The following is a 12,302-nucleotide window of genomic DNA, read 5'->3' as shown; positions in this document are numbered from 1 at the left end:
CTGAACCACTGGCCTGCCTTCCTTTGAGTTTTACCTTTGTATCTCTGAAAATTCATGAGTTGTGGGCTTGCTAATGTGAAGGTAGCTCCTCTCTGTCTTGCCCTCCTCTTTATCCTTGGGCAGCTTCATTTCTTTGTTATTAATTGGCTCAAACAAGATTTCCCCAGACACTTGGGCAGTGGTAGCATCAGCCAGTAATCCCCTAATTCCCTTGGACACCCGGCAGTCCCTTGTGTGCTACTCTACAACTGCATTTTGCAAGTGTTGCACTCCTCCATGATACACCAAATTGAAGTTTTGTGGTGATCAAAGACGTCCTTGTCCTCAGATCAAATTCCAGCACACTTCTGGTAATTTGAAGATACCAGAAATTGTAGCAGAAATTCTTCAGATGTCCACATCTAAAGCAAAAAGCCTTTGGAAATTTAACTCTTTTTCTCACGGACAACAGGCTTTGATACTTTGCTGAAATCATCAGCACAAAGCTTGTCCTGAAAGGTTAAAGGGTTCACCTAGACTCTTACAAGAGGTATGGCAGCTATCACTGGTATTGGGGCTTTCTTACCTCCTACTAAGAATCTGTACAATCACAACTAATTATTTGTAGTTAAATGAGAAAAAAATTCTGATTCTAACATTCCTGCCACTGTTACTGGGAAACAAAGACTTTACCCCTCCTTTTTCACCTAAGAAATCTCTCAACTGGGAGCAGCCAGACAACTTCTTTGAGAGGCTGGAACTAGATTATCTTTAAGGTCCCTTCCAACACAAGTCACTCTGTGATTTTAAGATTCTATCCTTTTTAACTGCCTTTTTAAGTGTGATGTTGGTCTGTATTAGACAGCAGTGACTGAGGTTCACATAGCTACTAAGAAAAAAATCATATATCAGAAATTCAGAAAAGCTAGATCTGAGAAGATACTTGTTAAAATATCAATCAAAGAGGCTGGTGATCTAAGTGCAAAAGCTTCCCTGAGAACCATGTCAGGCATAAAATAAAATGTGCAAGGTAGAGCTGTATCATCACCTGTCAGCATCCTGGTACCATATCTTACATGGCATCCTGAGCTGATGATAACATTACCAAATTCTTTATTCCTAGCATGGTGGTGAGTACCTAGAGGGCACAAACCCCCATGTTTTATTCACAATTTTTATTTCACAAAATATTGCATGTTTTATTCACCATTTTGGGTGCTATGAATGTTTTCAATATCTCTCTTCTTGGAGAGGACCAGCAAAAGCTGCTGAAAGACCTTTGAAACTTCACTGTTTCCCTAGGAGCTCCAAGAAATGACGCCCTTCCTTGAGCTTAAACCACAAATTGTTGATACAATTCGAGGGATCATTTCTAAAAAGACTGAATGGGGGCCCTGCTTCAGAAGAGTAAAAAGCATGCAAGTATTCCTGTAGTTTAACATGTCTGTGGATTCCAGGCTCCTTCGTGTGTCAGGAGGATACCAGCTTCTGTCTGGGTCCTGGTCACCCTGCAGCCCAGCATGCAGGGGTCACCTTCTCTCGGGAGACTGCGGATCACACGCATTTAAAGAAGAGATCCTGGTTTACAAGCAGCTTTCCGACCCTGGAGAGTACATTTCAATTGAAACGAGCTCACGGATCACTAGATGGCCTCGTAACCCCAGAGATTTGGGCAGACCCAGGCTCGGGCTCAGGAATCGCCAGGTTTAAACCCCTGGCACCTCAAGGGATGCAGAATCATCACCTCGGGCAATGCACAAGAGCCTTTTAAAAAGGCAGCGCGAGAAATTTGGTACACTTTGTCCCACCGGGAAGGTAGAGAACCCCACATTCGTCACTCCTGTTAGAAGCTGCTCGTATTCCCTGAATGCCAGCAGACGGGACTGGAGATGGAGCAGAGAATAGATGGGAGCTGTTGGGGAGTCGCAAAGATTTCAGAGGGAGGTGAATCCATTCGGGGGAATTTCTCTGTGAAGCTCAGAAACTGGGAAATCGGAGGGCATGCGGGTGGCTTTGGTTCCTTGTCCCACACCAATGAGTCCCAGTCACTGCCACGTGAAAATGTGGCCGCTTCGAGGCCTCGGAGGAAACCCCAATGTTTTGATGGTGTGCTTACCTGCCAGAGAGCTGTGCCCTCCCGGGGGACAGCAGCAACACGGTGAAGCGAGGGGAGCCCCCTCCCTCCTGCCCACACCGGAGAGGGTCTGGGCAGAGAGAAGCGAAGGGATCATTCGAGCAGCAGAAATAGGAACGGGAACACGCCGAGGAGAAGGCAGAGTTTAACAAAGTAATTATGTAACAATAAGCTTTTACCTAGCAGCTTGTCCTAACAAGAAAAATTTAAGCTTTAAGCTACCTCGTAGTTTAAACTATCCTTTGTATAAACTATAAATTAGTTTTAAGAAAAATTTGTAATCACTTAAAAAAGGGAAGTAGGACAAACATGAGCTAAAAAGCTCTACAAAAGCGTTTTGAAACATCTTAACGTTGAGTTTAGTAGTAACTGAGGAAAAAGCCTATGAAGGTATTTTTAGACAGGTTAGCTTTAGGTTGTGAAATGACTGAAAGAAAGCTTTTGCAAACTATATGCTGACTAACAAAATATATGCTTGCTTAAACAAACTGCTAATGGGAAAAGATGTTTTAAGAGAAAGATGGGACACCAGGGAGACATCAGAAGACCCTCTTGGACCACCTCCCCAGCAGATGTCCAAAAACCACAGCTGCTGATTATGAAGAAAAAGCAAGTAAAAAACATCTGAAGATTTGAAGAAGTGCCTAGAATAATAAGAATAACCTCTGAGACCTGAATTTGTGTGTTGCTTAAGGTAGAGATCCTCAACGCACCCAGCGTGCTGTAAAACTTGCTCACCTTTTATCGAACAAATTAATAAATTGGCTATATTGCTTGACATATTGGCAAGTCTAGAATTTTCATTTATAAGACCTTGATCTGATGTGCACAGGGGAAAACAACCCCTCATTTGCCCTGCTTTTCAACTGGGACGCGCATTACCGCTCCTTTTCCCGCGTGGATTTTCATCAGCGTTTTTAAACACAGCGCTAGTTCACATCGACGCGAGTCTTTCAGAAAAGCCTTTCAAACGCATTCGGAGCGGAGCAAGCCCAGGGCACGGAGCAGGGCTCAGCCTCGGAGCGGGGCAGGCGCTGCAGGCCGGGAGAGAGCTCCGGCCCGAGCTGCGGCGAGGCCTCGGCGGCGCTGAGGGCAGGGCCGGGCGCTCGGCGCTGCCGCTTTAAGGGCGGGCGGGAGCGCGGCCCGGCCCCGGCAGCGCGGCGGCGGCAGCAGCAGGTACGTGCGGGCCGGGAGCTCCGGCCGGGCTGGCAGCGGGCCCGGCTGTGCCCCTGCCCCGGCCGGGAGCTGCCCGTGCTCCCGAGGCCTGCGGCCGCTTTGCCGCGGGAGCCCAGCGCCGGGCGAGCGGAGATGGCGGCGGGGCAGCCCCGGCCGCTCGGCCCGGGGCGCGGGAGCGGGCTGGCATCCCTCGAAGGGGAAGGTGCGGCGGGGTGGTTGGGCTCCGGACTGCTCTTGTCACCTTAAAAAAAAAAACAAAAACCCAAAACAACACAAAACAAAACAAAAAAGTTTAATTGCATAGAAGTAGAAATTGGCGTTTCGGGGTTTGTTTTTTCTTTGGGGGGGGGGGGGGGGAGGGTTTTTTTGTGTGTTTTGCTACGTTTTTTTCTTCTTGTCCAAGTTCTACTTGCTCACTGATTTATAGTAAGATGGGCAGGCCAGTATTGTCAAATGAAGGGATATCCACCCTGATTTTATTCCCTGTAGGATGGGCAGGCCAGTATTGTCAAACACAGGGATATTGTTATGAATGAAATTAGGCAACTAGGTCTATAGAGTTAACAGAAATTTAATTAAAAATAAAAGCAATTCAGTGAATTGAATAGCAATTTGGTATAAAAGAATACAATTTAGTGAATTGAATAACAGTTTGGTATAAATGAATACAATTTAGCAAATGTATTCAAGTATATATATGTATATATACATGTATGTAATTTTCTAGTAATTAAGCATGATTAAAACATAAGCAAAACTGACCAGGGTTCGGAGAGGGCTTCTCACCCTACCTCACATACAAAACAAAGCAATTCAAACTAAACTTATATACTATGTGCTTATACATATTCATTAATGTTTCTTTTAAGTTTCCTCCCGCTTTAAATTCTTAAATTCTACATCACTATACTTCATAGCACATGCTTCACTTGTTGTTAGGGGTCTTCAGTCTTCTTTTCGTGGTCTTTGGATGAAGGTTTACACTCATCCTCGTTGTCCTCTGGATGGGCTCACAGGTTGTGTGTGCGTACTAAGTGTTGTGTTATGTAAGTAAGCATTATGTTCCAATAATTAGCCTTGCATTTCATAGATAAAACCATAATTTCAGACCCTATGCTTGAAGTTGTTCCAACTTTGTCCATCTCAAGGTCGACTCTGTCTGGAGACATTACTTACCTTAAAACTACATCCTGTGTCCTATTTTTAACATGTAACATCTGCAAAGGAGTCCATCTGCCTTGTAACACTTAATTCCCTTTATTGCTTTCTAATAATAACTTTCCAAATAGTTACAATTTAGTTAGCACGAATAATCTCCATTTATCACAGAAATCCATCCTGATTTTATTCTCAGGAAAACAGGCAGGCCAGTAGTGTCAAATGCAGGGATACCCATCCTGATTTTATTCCCTGTAGGATGGACAGGCCAGGAGTGTCAAACACAGGGATATCCATCCTGCTATCCATCCTGATTTTATTCCCAGGAAAATGAGCGGGCCAGGAGTGTCAAACACAGGGATGTCCATCCTGATGCCTTCCCTCACTGAGCACTTAAGCTCAGTTTGGCATCTTGAGCGCTGAGCTTTTGGCAGGTGTTTCTATACTGATGATTAATTTCAGCAGAGTAGCCATCGTGACAGGCCATGCAAAATAAACGCTACAGAATCACAGCCCTGCTAATTTGCTGCAATTCATGGAGAAAAGCCAGCATACAGCATTTGCTGACAAGATTTCTCTCTCCAATTGATTGCAGTTAACATCATGCTTCCCTTAGGCAGATGAGGATTATAGAGCTCTGCCTTCAAGAAGGAAGGCATTTGCTAGTTGCATTCATTAATTACATGGACTCTGCTGAATGGCATTCTCCAGTGTGGAAAAATGCAAAATGTTTGATTGTGTGTATTTATTTGTAATAAAAATGTAAAGCCTTTAGCCAATGATTTAAACAAAGATTTAGTGGGAGTATCAGCCTGAATAGCAAAGTGTGAAGTTCACAGCTTAACATTTTAGTAAGTGATGAAACTAAAGCCAGTACTTAAAGCAGAGGCCAGCACACAACAAAAATACCGCTAAACACACATTATTTTTTTATTTATTCAGACAAATATATAAATACTGATCTAACGAATTACAAAGCATTAAGACTTTTTCACCATTTTCTTCCTGTTGTCCCTTTGTCTAGTTTTAAGGACAACCTGCAATAGCTATTAGATGAAGTTGTCCATGATTCTTCTGCTGTGAAAAATTGTTGGGGCTGGGATGAAAGTTTTCTTTATGCATCATTCTGCTGGTTTGTGAAAACCACTGCAGAAGAAAGAAAACAATTGCAAAACAATGAGTTGAGTTTCTTGTTTGTTTGTTTGTACTTGCAGTCTTGCTCTTGTGGAAGCACAGGCCTGAAATGCTTCTCTGGTCATCAGTTTCAGGGGAGATTCAAAAGCTGTGCCCTGAAGCAAGGAAGTCTGAGTTATTGAAAAGAAATTAGAGAGCAAGGTGAGGAAGGTAAAAGGATATGAAAATACTAAAGCATGGGTGAAGGAGATCTAAGCAGGAAGACTGGAAAACATTTCCTCTCCCTTCAGGCCATTTCCTGATGTGTGTACTCGCAGGATCAGCATAGGAAAGGCCTAGGAGCAAGAGAAGGCAGGTGAGGAAAGTTTGGTGACTAGGTGCTGAAAGGCTCCTCCTTTGCCTATCAGTGCAGTGCTGTGCCTCTCCACTCTCCAGTCTCTTGATTCTTAAACTAATCTAAACTCTGACATACCAGTCTTTCATTCTCCTTCACTGTTTGTGTGAAGCGTACTACACACCTTGAGTGGTGTGACAAGGCTGTCCAGTCTGAATGTATCACCATCTAAAAACTTCATTTAAATGTGTTGGATTCAGTTTCTCTCTTCAGACAGCTTGGAGCATGTTTATATAGTTTATCAGAGTGGGCTATAGAGATGTTTTCTTCTACAGCTGACAGCATCCACATGAGACTATTGCACCACAAGATGAACCAATCCTTTAAAATACAGACTGAAATGCAATGAATTAGGACTACTCTGATTAACATCAGTTTTGGGTTTTTTTTTCTATTTTTGTCAATTTTTGAGCTGGCAGGTTGATAAATTTTAGGGAGAGAGAGGAAAGCCTTTAATTGCTTGCCTTTAAAAAGATGCTTTTGTATGAAAGACTCATCACTATTATAAAACTTGTAATTAATGGTGTCTCTTCAAACAACCTACTGATAACCATTGCTATGTCCACAGGCCCTGCAAATGCCAGAGTCTTCCTGCAAAATCTGAAGATTCAGTGGAAGAACCTTAAATGGGAGTAGATTGCTGTGTGTATATCTTCAGGGCAGAGGGTTGTTAAAAGGTTGCACATTTAATTTTTATCTCTATCAGCTGTCCCACTAACTGGTTGTTTCTCAGTGGATAAGTTTAGGGTACTCTTCTGAATGGGTCTCTTGCTAGCTTCTTCCTCGAATACCACTTCTTTCAGACTTAAGGGTCAGGGGCAAGGCACAAGAGCATAGGGACTTCCTCTTCTTAAAGTCCCTGGTGGTACAAAGCCTTGAAGTCACTGAAGAAACATCACTTATGTAGCATTTTTCTCCTTTCAGGAATTGTCATCCATAACTATGAAAAACAACATCCTGTGAGTTTGTTTCAAGCTCCGTGCCTCATCACTTCCTTCAGATAAGCTGTGCTCCAATCTCTCCTGGGGAAGGCTGGTGTCCTTGGGGAAGCATGGCATTCCGTGGCTGGAAGTGGCTCCTCCTTTTGGGCAGGCAGAACACCCTTGCAAAGGTCTGGAGAAGCAGGAGGGGAGGCCCCTCTCTGTGCTGGAAGCGCTGCTGCCATTGGAGCACAGGCAAGTCTCTGGACCCTGAGGTGAGGGCTTTTTTGGAGGAGAACACCGAGGTCACCAACAGCGGGCACCTCACGCCAGAGATCCGGCTGCGCCTCCTCACCCCTCGCTGCAGGTTCTGGAGAGAAAAGCCTGACCTGTGGCCTTATGGGGACCCCTTCTGGGCAATTTACTGGCCAGGAGGCCAAGCCCTCTCCAGGTATGCAGCACAATGCACCACAGCTGATAAGTCCAGTGTGCCAGGATGTCGGACCTGGCTCTGTTTGTAGCAATTCCTAGTGATGTGTGTTTGCCTATTGTGGGTGCATTATCCATCCTCCTCTCTGCTTACTCTGGAGTGTCTCAATCTTTGCTGCCTGGCAGCGAGTTCCAGCACCTGCTGTGTAAAATAACTTGTGTCTTTGAAGTAGAAATTGGTTATATTCAGTGGCTATGCATGTGCTGACAACAGGGCTGAATTTGGATCCATGGAAGGTCTGTGAAGTTGCCATCAAAATGTAGTGAGGTGTTTAATTCTATCATTCTAAACAAGAGGATTGCTCTTTTGTCATAACGTGTATGGGTTTTTTGTGGAGACAGACAGGAGTGTGGATGTGCTTCTGGTTTGTTGAGAAAAGTAGTTTAATGCTGATGCACTTGAGCCTGAATAATTCTCCTCATCTAGGATTTCAGCAGCCTTATTTTTGCAGCTTACTGTGGCTTTTAGTCACACCAGAAGCCACATTTTGATTTTGTTTGTCAAAATGTCTTTAATGTTCTTGATTCCCAAGAACTAGAGTTCTTTTATTTTGTAAAATCTCTCACTTAAACAGCAAGAAAAAAAAAAATCTTAACTTTTACAGCAGAGAACAAGCTGTCAGAGAGTCCCCACGTAGATGAAAGGGAAGAATCTGAATTGGGGCGTTACTGTTTTTCTGCAAGAAAGCATAAATAAGAAGGCAGTTTTGACCAGGTAAAAGATGAGTCTTACTGTTAAATTATGAGTTGATTAGCCTGCCACGTAGATGAACTAGAGTGCTCCTAAACATGGGGTATGTAAAATAGATTAACTAATCTCTTCATTTTGTTATCATATTATTTGTATGCTCAGATATTTGGATAGCAGTAATAATTATCTGGCATTTCATTGCTTTATTGTCTTACTGTTTATGCACTGATTTGATGTATTAAGAAATGTCAGAAATCAGCTGCATAATTTGGAAGAGTAAAAAGGGAGCACAAAAACATCTGGTTGCCTCCATAACTGTCCTCCTTTCACAGCTGGCGTTTCCACAGCATCGGGAGTCTCCTATTTCAAGCTGCTACTCTTGGTGTAATCCAAGATTCCTCGTTAACCTAGGAGGGCAGAGACACTGTGTGCACTGTGCCAGGGGATACAGCAGCATCCAGCTGTCCTGAGTCACCACAATCAGCAGCAGTAACTCAGTAACCACTCACCGGAAACAAGGGCCACATCATGCCCTACACAAATTACTAACGGAAAGTCATGGCAAATCCAAGATGAACCCCTAGAAAGGAGAAACACAGCACTTCTATGGAGATCCCATCCCTGTCCTTGGTCCTGGTGGTAAACTAGGGGCTGTCCTTAGGGGAGTGCTGCTAAACATCTGAGCTGCTGAGCCTCAACACAAATGTCCTGTACTTGACAAGGTTACCAGGCCCCTTGGTGCCACTCCATCCATTTGTTCTCAATGTATACCAGTCTTCACATTCCTGTTACAGTTATCTGCACTGGAATCCCCCTGCAAAAGCTGTGCTTACTTGTAGCCCTCTGTGAAGAGTCAGCTATCACTCTCCCTGTCAGAAGATAACACAAATGTAGAATCCTTTCTTGTTTCTACTTCAAAAGAAGTTATGGAAATTGGCAGTAAAATTATGGCAGTTTGCAGTATTTCGTTTCACCCAGGGCTCTTCTCCCTGACACTTGTGGCTTTCCCCTTTGCAGCCAATTGAATTTCAAGGCAGTTGTTAAAATTCTGAAACCTCTGCAATGGTTATAATATGATTCATAGTATTTAACAATAACTGCTACTTGCCTTCTGTCAGTTCTCCACTTCCAGCCTAAAGGTTTTTCAGGATTTCTCTTGGCAGGTGTCAGCAATTAGATGAAGATACACTTTCTGCTCACCACAGCTCTATTCTTTTTCTTGATGCTACTGGGGAGCAACACAAAGCAGTCTCAAAGCATTTGCACCTCTATCTGCATGGCACAGGAAAAGAAAGAGGAGAAATTCCTCTTCTTCGAAGCAGTTGCTTCGAAGCACTGTTTCAGATTGATGGGTGGGCACCATATTCACTGTGAATATATCATGTTTGTTCAGTCAGATTGCTCTTAATTTCTACAAATCCTTTACTATTTATTGTGCATTCTGATGAATTCTAGTTACCTAGAAGTGTCTTTCTTACCAGTTTGTGTCTACTTAACAGAAAAGCTCACCTGTCAGAGAAGGAGCTGAATATACTTGGCTGAATTTATTTTTGTTTGTGGGTGGGAGAGGAGTAAGGGAGAAAAATGATGGTTCTTGATTTTTATATCATCCGAGACAAATAAGGAGTTCTGTGGCAGCTGCACATGTGGAATAGCGTTAAGGTACCACACTTCATTACATGTTTGGCAAGAAACTTATGCAGTGTAATGTAAACCTGAGAAATTTGCATGATCTGGTTCACTGCTTCAACAGCTTTTCTTTTTCAGGTACATTTTAGATAATCCACGTGTGGTTAAAGGGCGATCAGTTCTGGATCTTGGAAGTGGATGTGGAGCAACAGCAATAGCTGCTGTGATGAGTGGTGCATCCCACGTCCTTGCCAATGACATTGACCCTAGTAAGGCTTTTTTTCATCTCTGTGTAAAGATACTTACTAATTTTTAAATCACCTTTAACACAGACTTTTCTTCTATTTGGGAGAAATTCAAGTTCCAAACAGAACCCTAAGAATGCTAAAAAGAGGAATGGGTTTTGCCAGTATTGGAAGCTGGGTTGTACCAGCCTTTCTTGGCCCAGGTCTATCTCCATAGCTACTTAGAACAAACAGGAAAGTTTCTGTCAAGTGTTGCCCATACACCATCACAGCTGGTTTGGATGACAGCTCCAAACACAAGGAGCAAGCTGGCTTCTCTGTAGGACAGTGGCATTTTCCTGTACATCAGGGCCTAGATTTTGCCTTTTTCCTCTAGACTTTGTCTTTCCATAATTGACTTATGAATACAGTTTATTTGTAATTTAATTACTCATTAGTTAGGAAGGAAGTATATCCATAGATTAAGGCAGTTATTATATTCTGCTTCAATTCCATGATTGGTTTCTATTGGTATCCATTCTAGGAATACTTCTTCCCTGTGTCATGGTGTAACGAGGATAAAATTTCATCACTTCATGCTAGATTTTGACTCATAATAAAAACTGTGGAAGCCCCCTAGACAGGATGAACAACAACATTTGAGAGATTAAATTGAAAGATGTGTCACAGAAATGTGTAAGAGGGCTGACTCCTAAAAAGTAACTTTAATTTTCCTATGACTTTTCTTCAGTTGCAGGAATGGCAATGATCTTGAACTGCGAACTGAACCACTTGAATCCCTTCCCCATCACCATTAAGAACATCATCAATTCAGAGGCTGGCAACTGGGACCTCATAGTTCTAGGAGATATGTTTTATGACGAACAACTTGCTGATGGTCTGCATCACTGGCTGCAGAAGTGCATCAGGATTCACCAGACTGAAGTGCTGATTGGTGACCCTGGCAGGCATCAGTTTCTAAGCCACAGCATTCACAGTCAGCTGCACAAAGTTATAGAATATTCACTGCCTGAGTATACGAGACAAGAAAATTACGGGCTAACATCAAGTATCGTCTGGAGTTATCAGCCCTCAAACGGCTTAGATTACTCTTGAAGCTGCCTTTCTATGGGATTTTGTCTCACTTGGTTGGCTTTTTGCAGTTATATAAAATGAAAACGGAATTAAACAGAGAAATTATCTGTTAAAGTAAAGCAGCTTACTGTACCTCGACTGGACTGATTTCAATCATACTGAGGCTTTTGCTCAATTTGAGGTAAAAGCTACATGCAAACTGTGTTCAAAGGGGCCTGCACTGAAGTGCCGATCTACAAACAACTTACATGTAGGAGTTTGCATGCTTGATGTTTCCCATGTATATTTGTGTCTTGCTGACATTCCTGTGAAATGTTTTGGATGTCCAGCATAAGACTGTGGGGAGGGGGCTGTGGCTGAAGGACTACTTCACTGCTTCCACAGGCTTTTGCAGCTTCTTTATAGAAAATTTCTAAATACAGAAAATTATTGCTGCCCTCCATAAAATTCTCCACTAGATTATTAGCTCATAATATGCTCAACTTGAAGTGCCTTGTTTTTTTTCTTGGGTATCTCTTCTGAATGTCAAAGTAACTAAATTGAAACCACCCCCCCCCCCCTTCCCTCTATAATAAAAATTTCCTCTTCCTTGAAACTGCCAGAGTGATTGTGTAGGACTTGCACCCAAATCTAAACTCTGCTTCTTGACTGCCAGCCAGTGTAAAAGCTTTAATAAATGGAAAGTGAATAAATAGTACCAGCTATGGGGTAACTTCATCCCCTTGAGAGTAGGGTCAAGTCATGATCAACATTCCCTACATTACCCTTTGCAAGGGTAAACCAGGCAATGTCACCTTGGGAAGCTGCTGAGGGATGAAGTCTTTACTTCTGTGACAAACAGAGGGTAAATAAATAAAAACAAGGAATAAAAGCCTGATATAATTATTTTGCTCTTCTCTTGAGGAGATGCTGGACAAACTCCAGAATCATTCTCAGTTTTATCAGTCAACTAAGAACCAGTTTCATCTGCCAAACATGATAAAAAAAATATCTGATCCTCAGGTAAGATGTTGTAACTGTAGCCAGTTGAAGAAGAAGCCAGTCTCAGAGCAGTCTTACAGAAGTGTCAACTTTAGCAGTCAATTATTGAACAAGCAGAGAGGGGGAGCTAATAACTGCACCATAGAACACAGTGCACCTACAACTCTCCCAATACCAGTTGGTGTGGTCGAAGCTTACACATGTGAAAGAGTGTGTGGCACTCAGAAAATCATGGTATCCATGAAGTAGAAGGTTTAGGAGCACAGTCAAATGTACATGGTTCTATAATCCAACAAGT

General features: G+C 42.8%; 1 protein-coding gene across 6 annotated transcripts; it reads left to right on the top strand.

The window, feature by feature from the left end:
- The first annotated feature begins 3,213 nt into the window (after positions 1-3,213).
- On the top strand, positions 3,214-11,618 carry ETFBKMT (electron transfer flavoprotein subunit beta lysine methyltransferase). Of its 6 annotated transcripts, XM_005527902.3 has the most exons (8): positions 3,250-3,289; positions 4,229-4,335; positions 5,662-5,782; positions 5,872-5,936; positions 6,544-6,652; positions 6,900-7,346; positions 9,843-9,973; positions 10,680-11,618. In XM_005527902.3, exons 6-8 carry the CDS (start codon positions 7,027-7,029, stop codon positions 11,042-11,044), a joined length of 816 nt encoding a protein of 271 aa, XP_005527959.2. In that variant the 5' UTR covers positions 3,250-3,289; positions 4,229-4,335; positions 5,662-5,782; positions 5,872-5,936; positions 6,544-6,652; positions 6,900-7,026; the 3' UTR covers positions 11,045-11,618. The 6 variants fall into 6 exon arrangements, with proteins under 6 accessions (XP_087912017.1, XP_087912020.1, XP_005527959.2 ...); XM_088055890.1 differs by having other exon boundaries at positions 6,544-7,346; XM_088055891.1 differs by lacking the exon at positions 4,229-4,335 and having other exon boundaries at positions 3,214-3,289; positions 6,544-7,346.
- The last annotated feature ends 684 nt before the right edge of the window (positions 11,619-12,302 follow it).

The sequence above is a fragment of the Pseudopodoces humilis genome, chromosome 5 (genome assembly GCF_049639895.1).
Source record: "Pseudopodoces humilis isolate 2021_Gansu_Grassland_sample_001 chromosome 5, ASM4963989v1, whole genome shotgun sequence".
Taxonomy (NCBI): domain Eukaryota; kingdom Metazoa; phylum Chordata; class Aves; order Passeriformes; family Paridae; genus Pseudopodoces; species Pseudopodoces humilis.
This window is presented reverse-complemented; position numbering and strand designations above follow the sequence as displayed.

Excerpts from the sequence above, each read along its gene's own strand:
- ETFBKMT (XM_088055891.1), top strand. The coding sequence starts at position 7,027 with ATGGCATTCCGTGGCTGGAAGTGGCTCCTCCTTTTGGGCAGGCAGAAC. Across the intron at positions 7,347-9,842 it reads GGAGGCCAAGCCCTCTCCAG|GTACATTTTAGATAATCCAC; the intron begins GTATGCAGCACA and ends TTTCTTTTTCAG. Across the intron at positions 9,974-10,679 it reads TGCCAATGACATTGACCCTA|TTGCAGGAATGGCAATGATC; the intron begins GTAAGGCTTTTT and ends ACTTTTCTTCAG.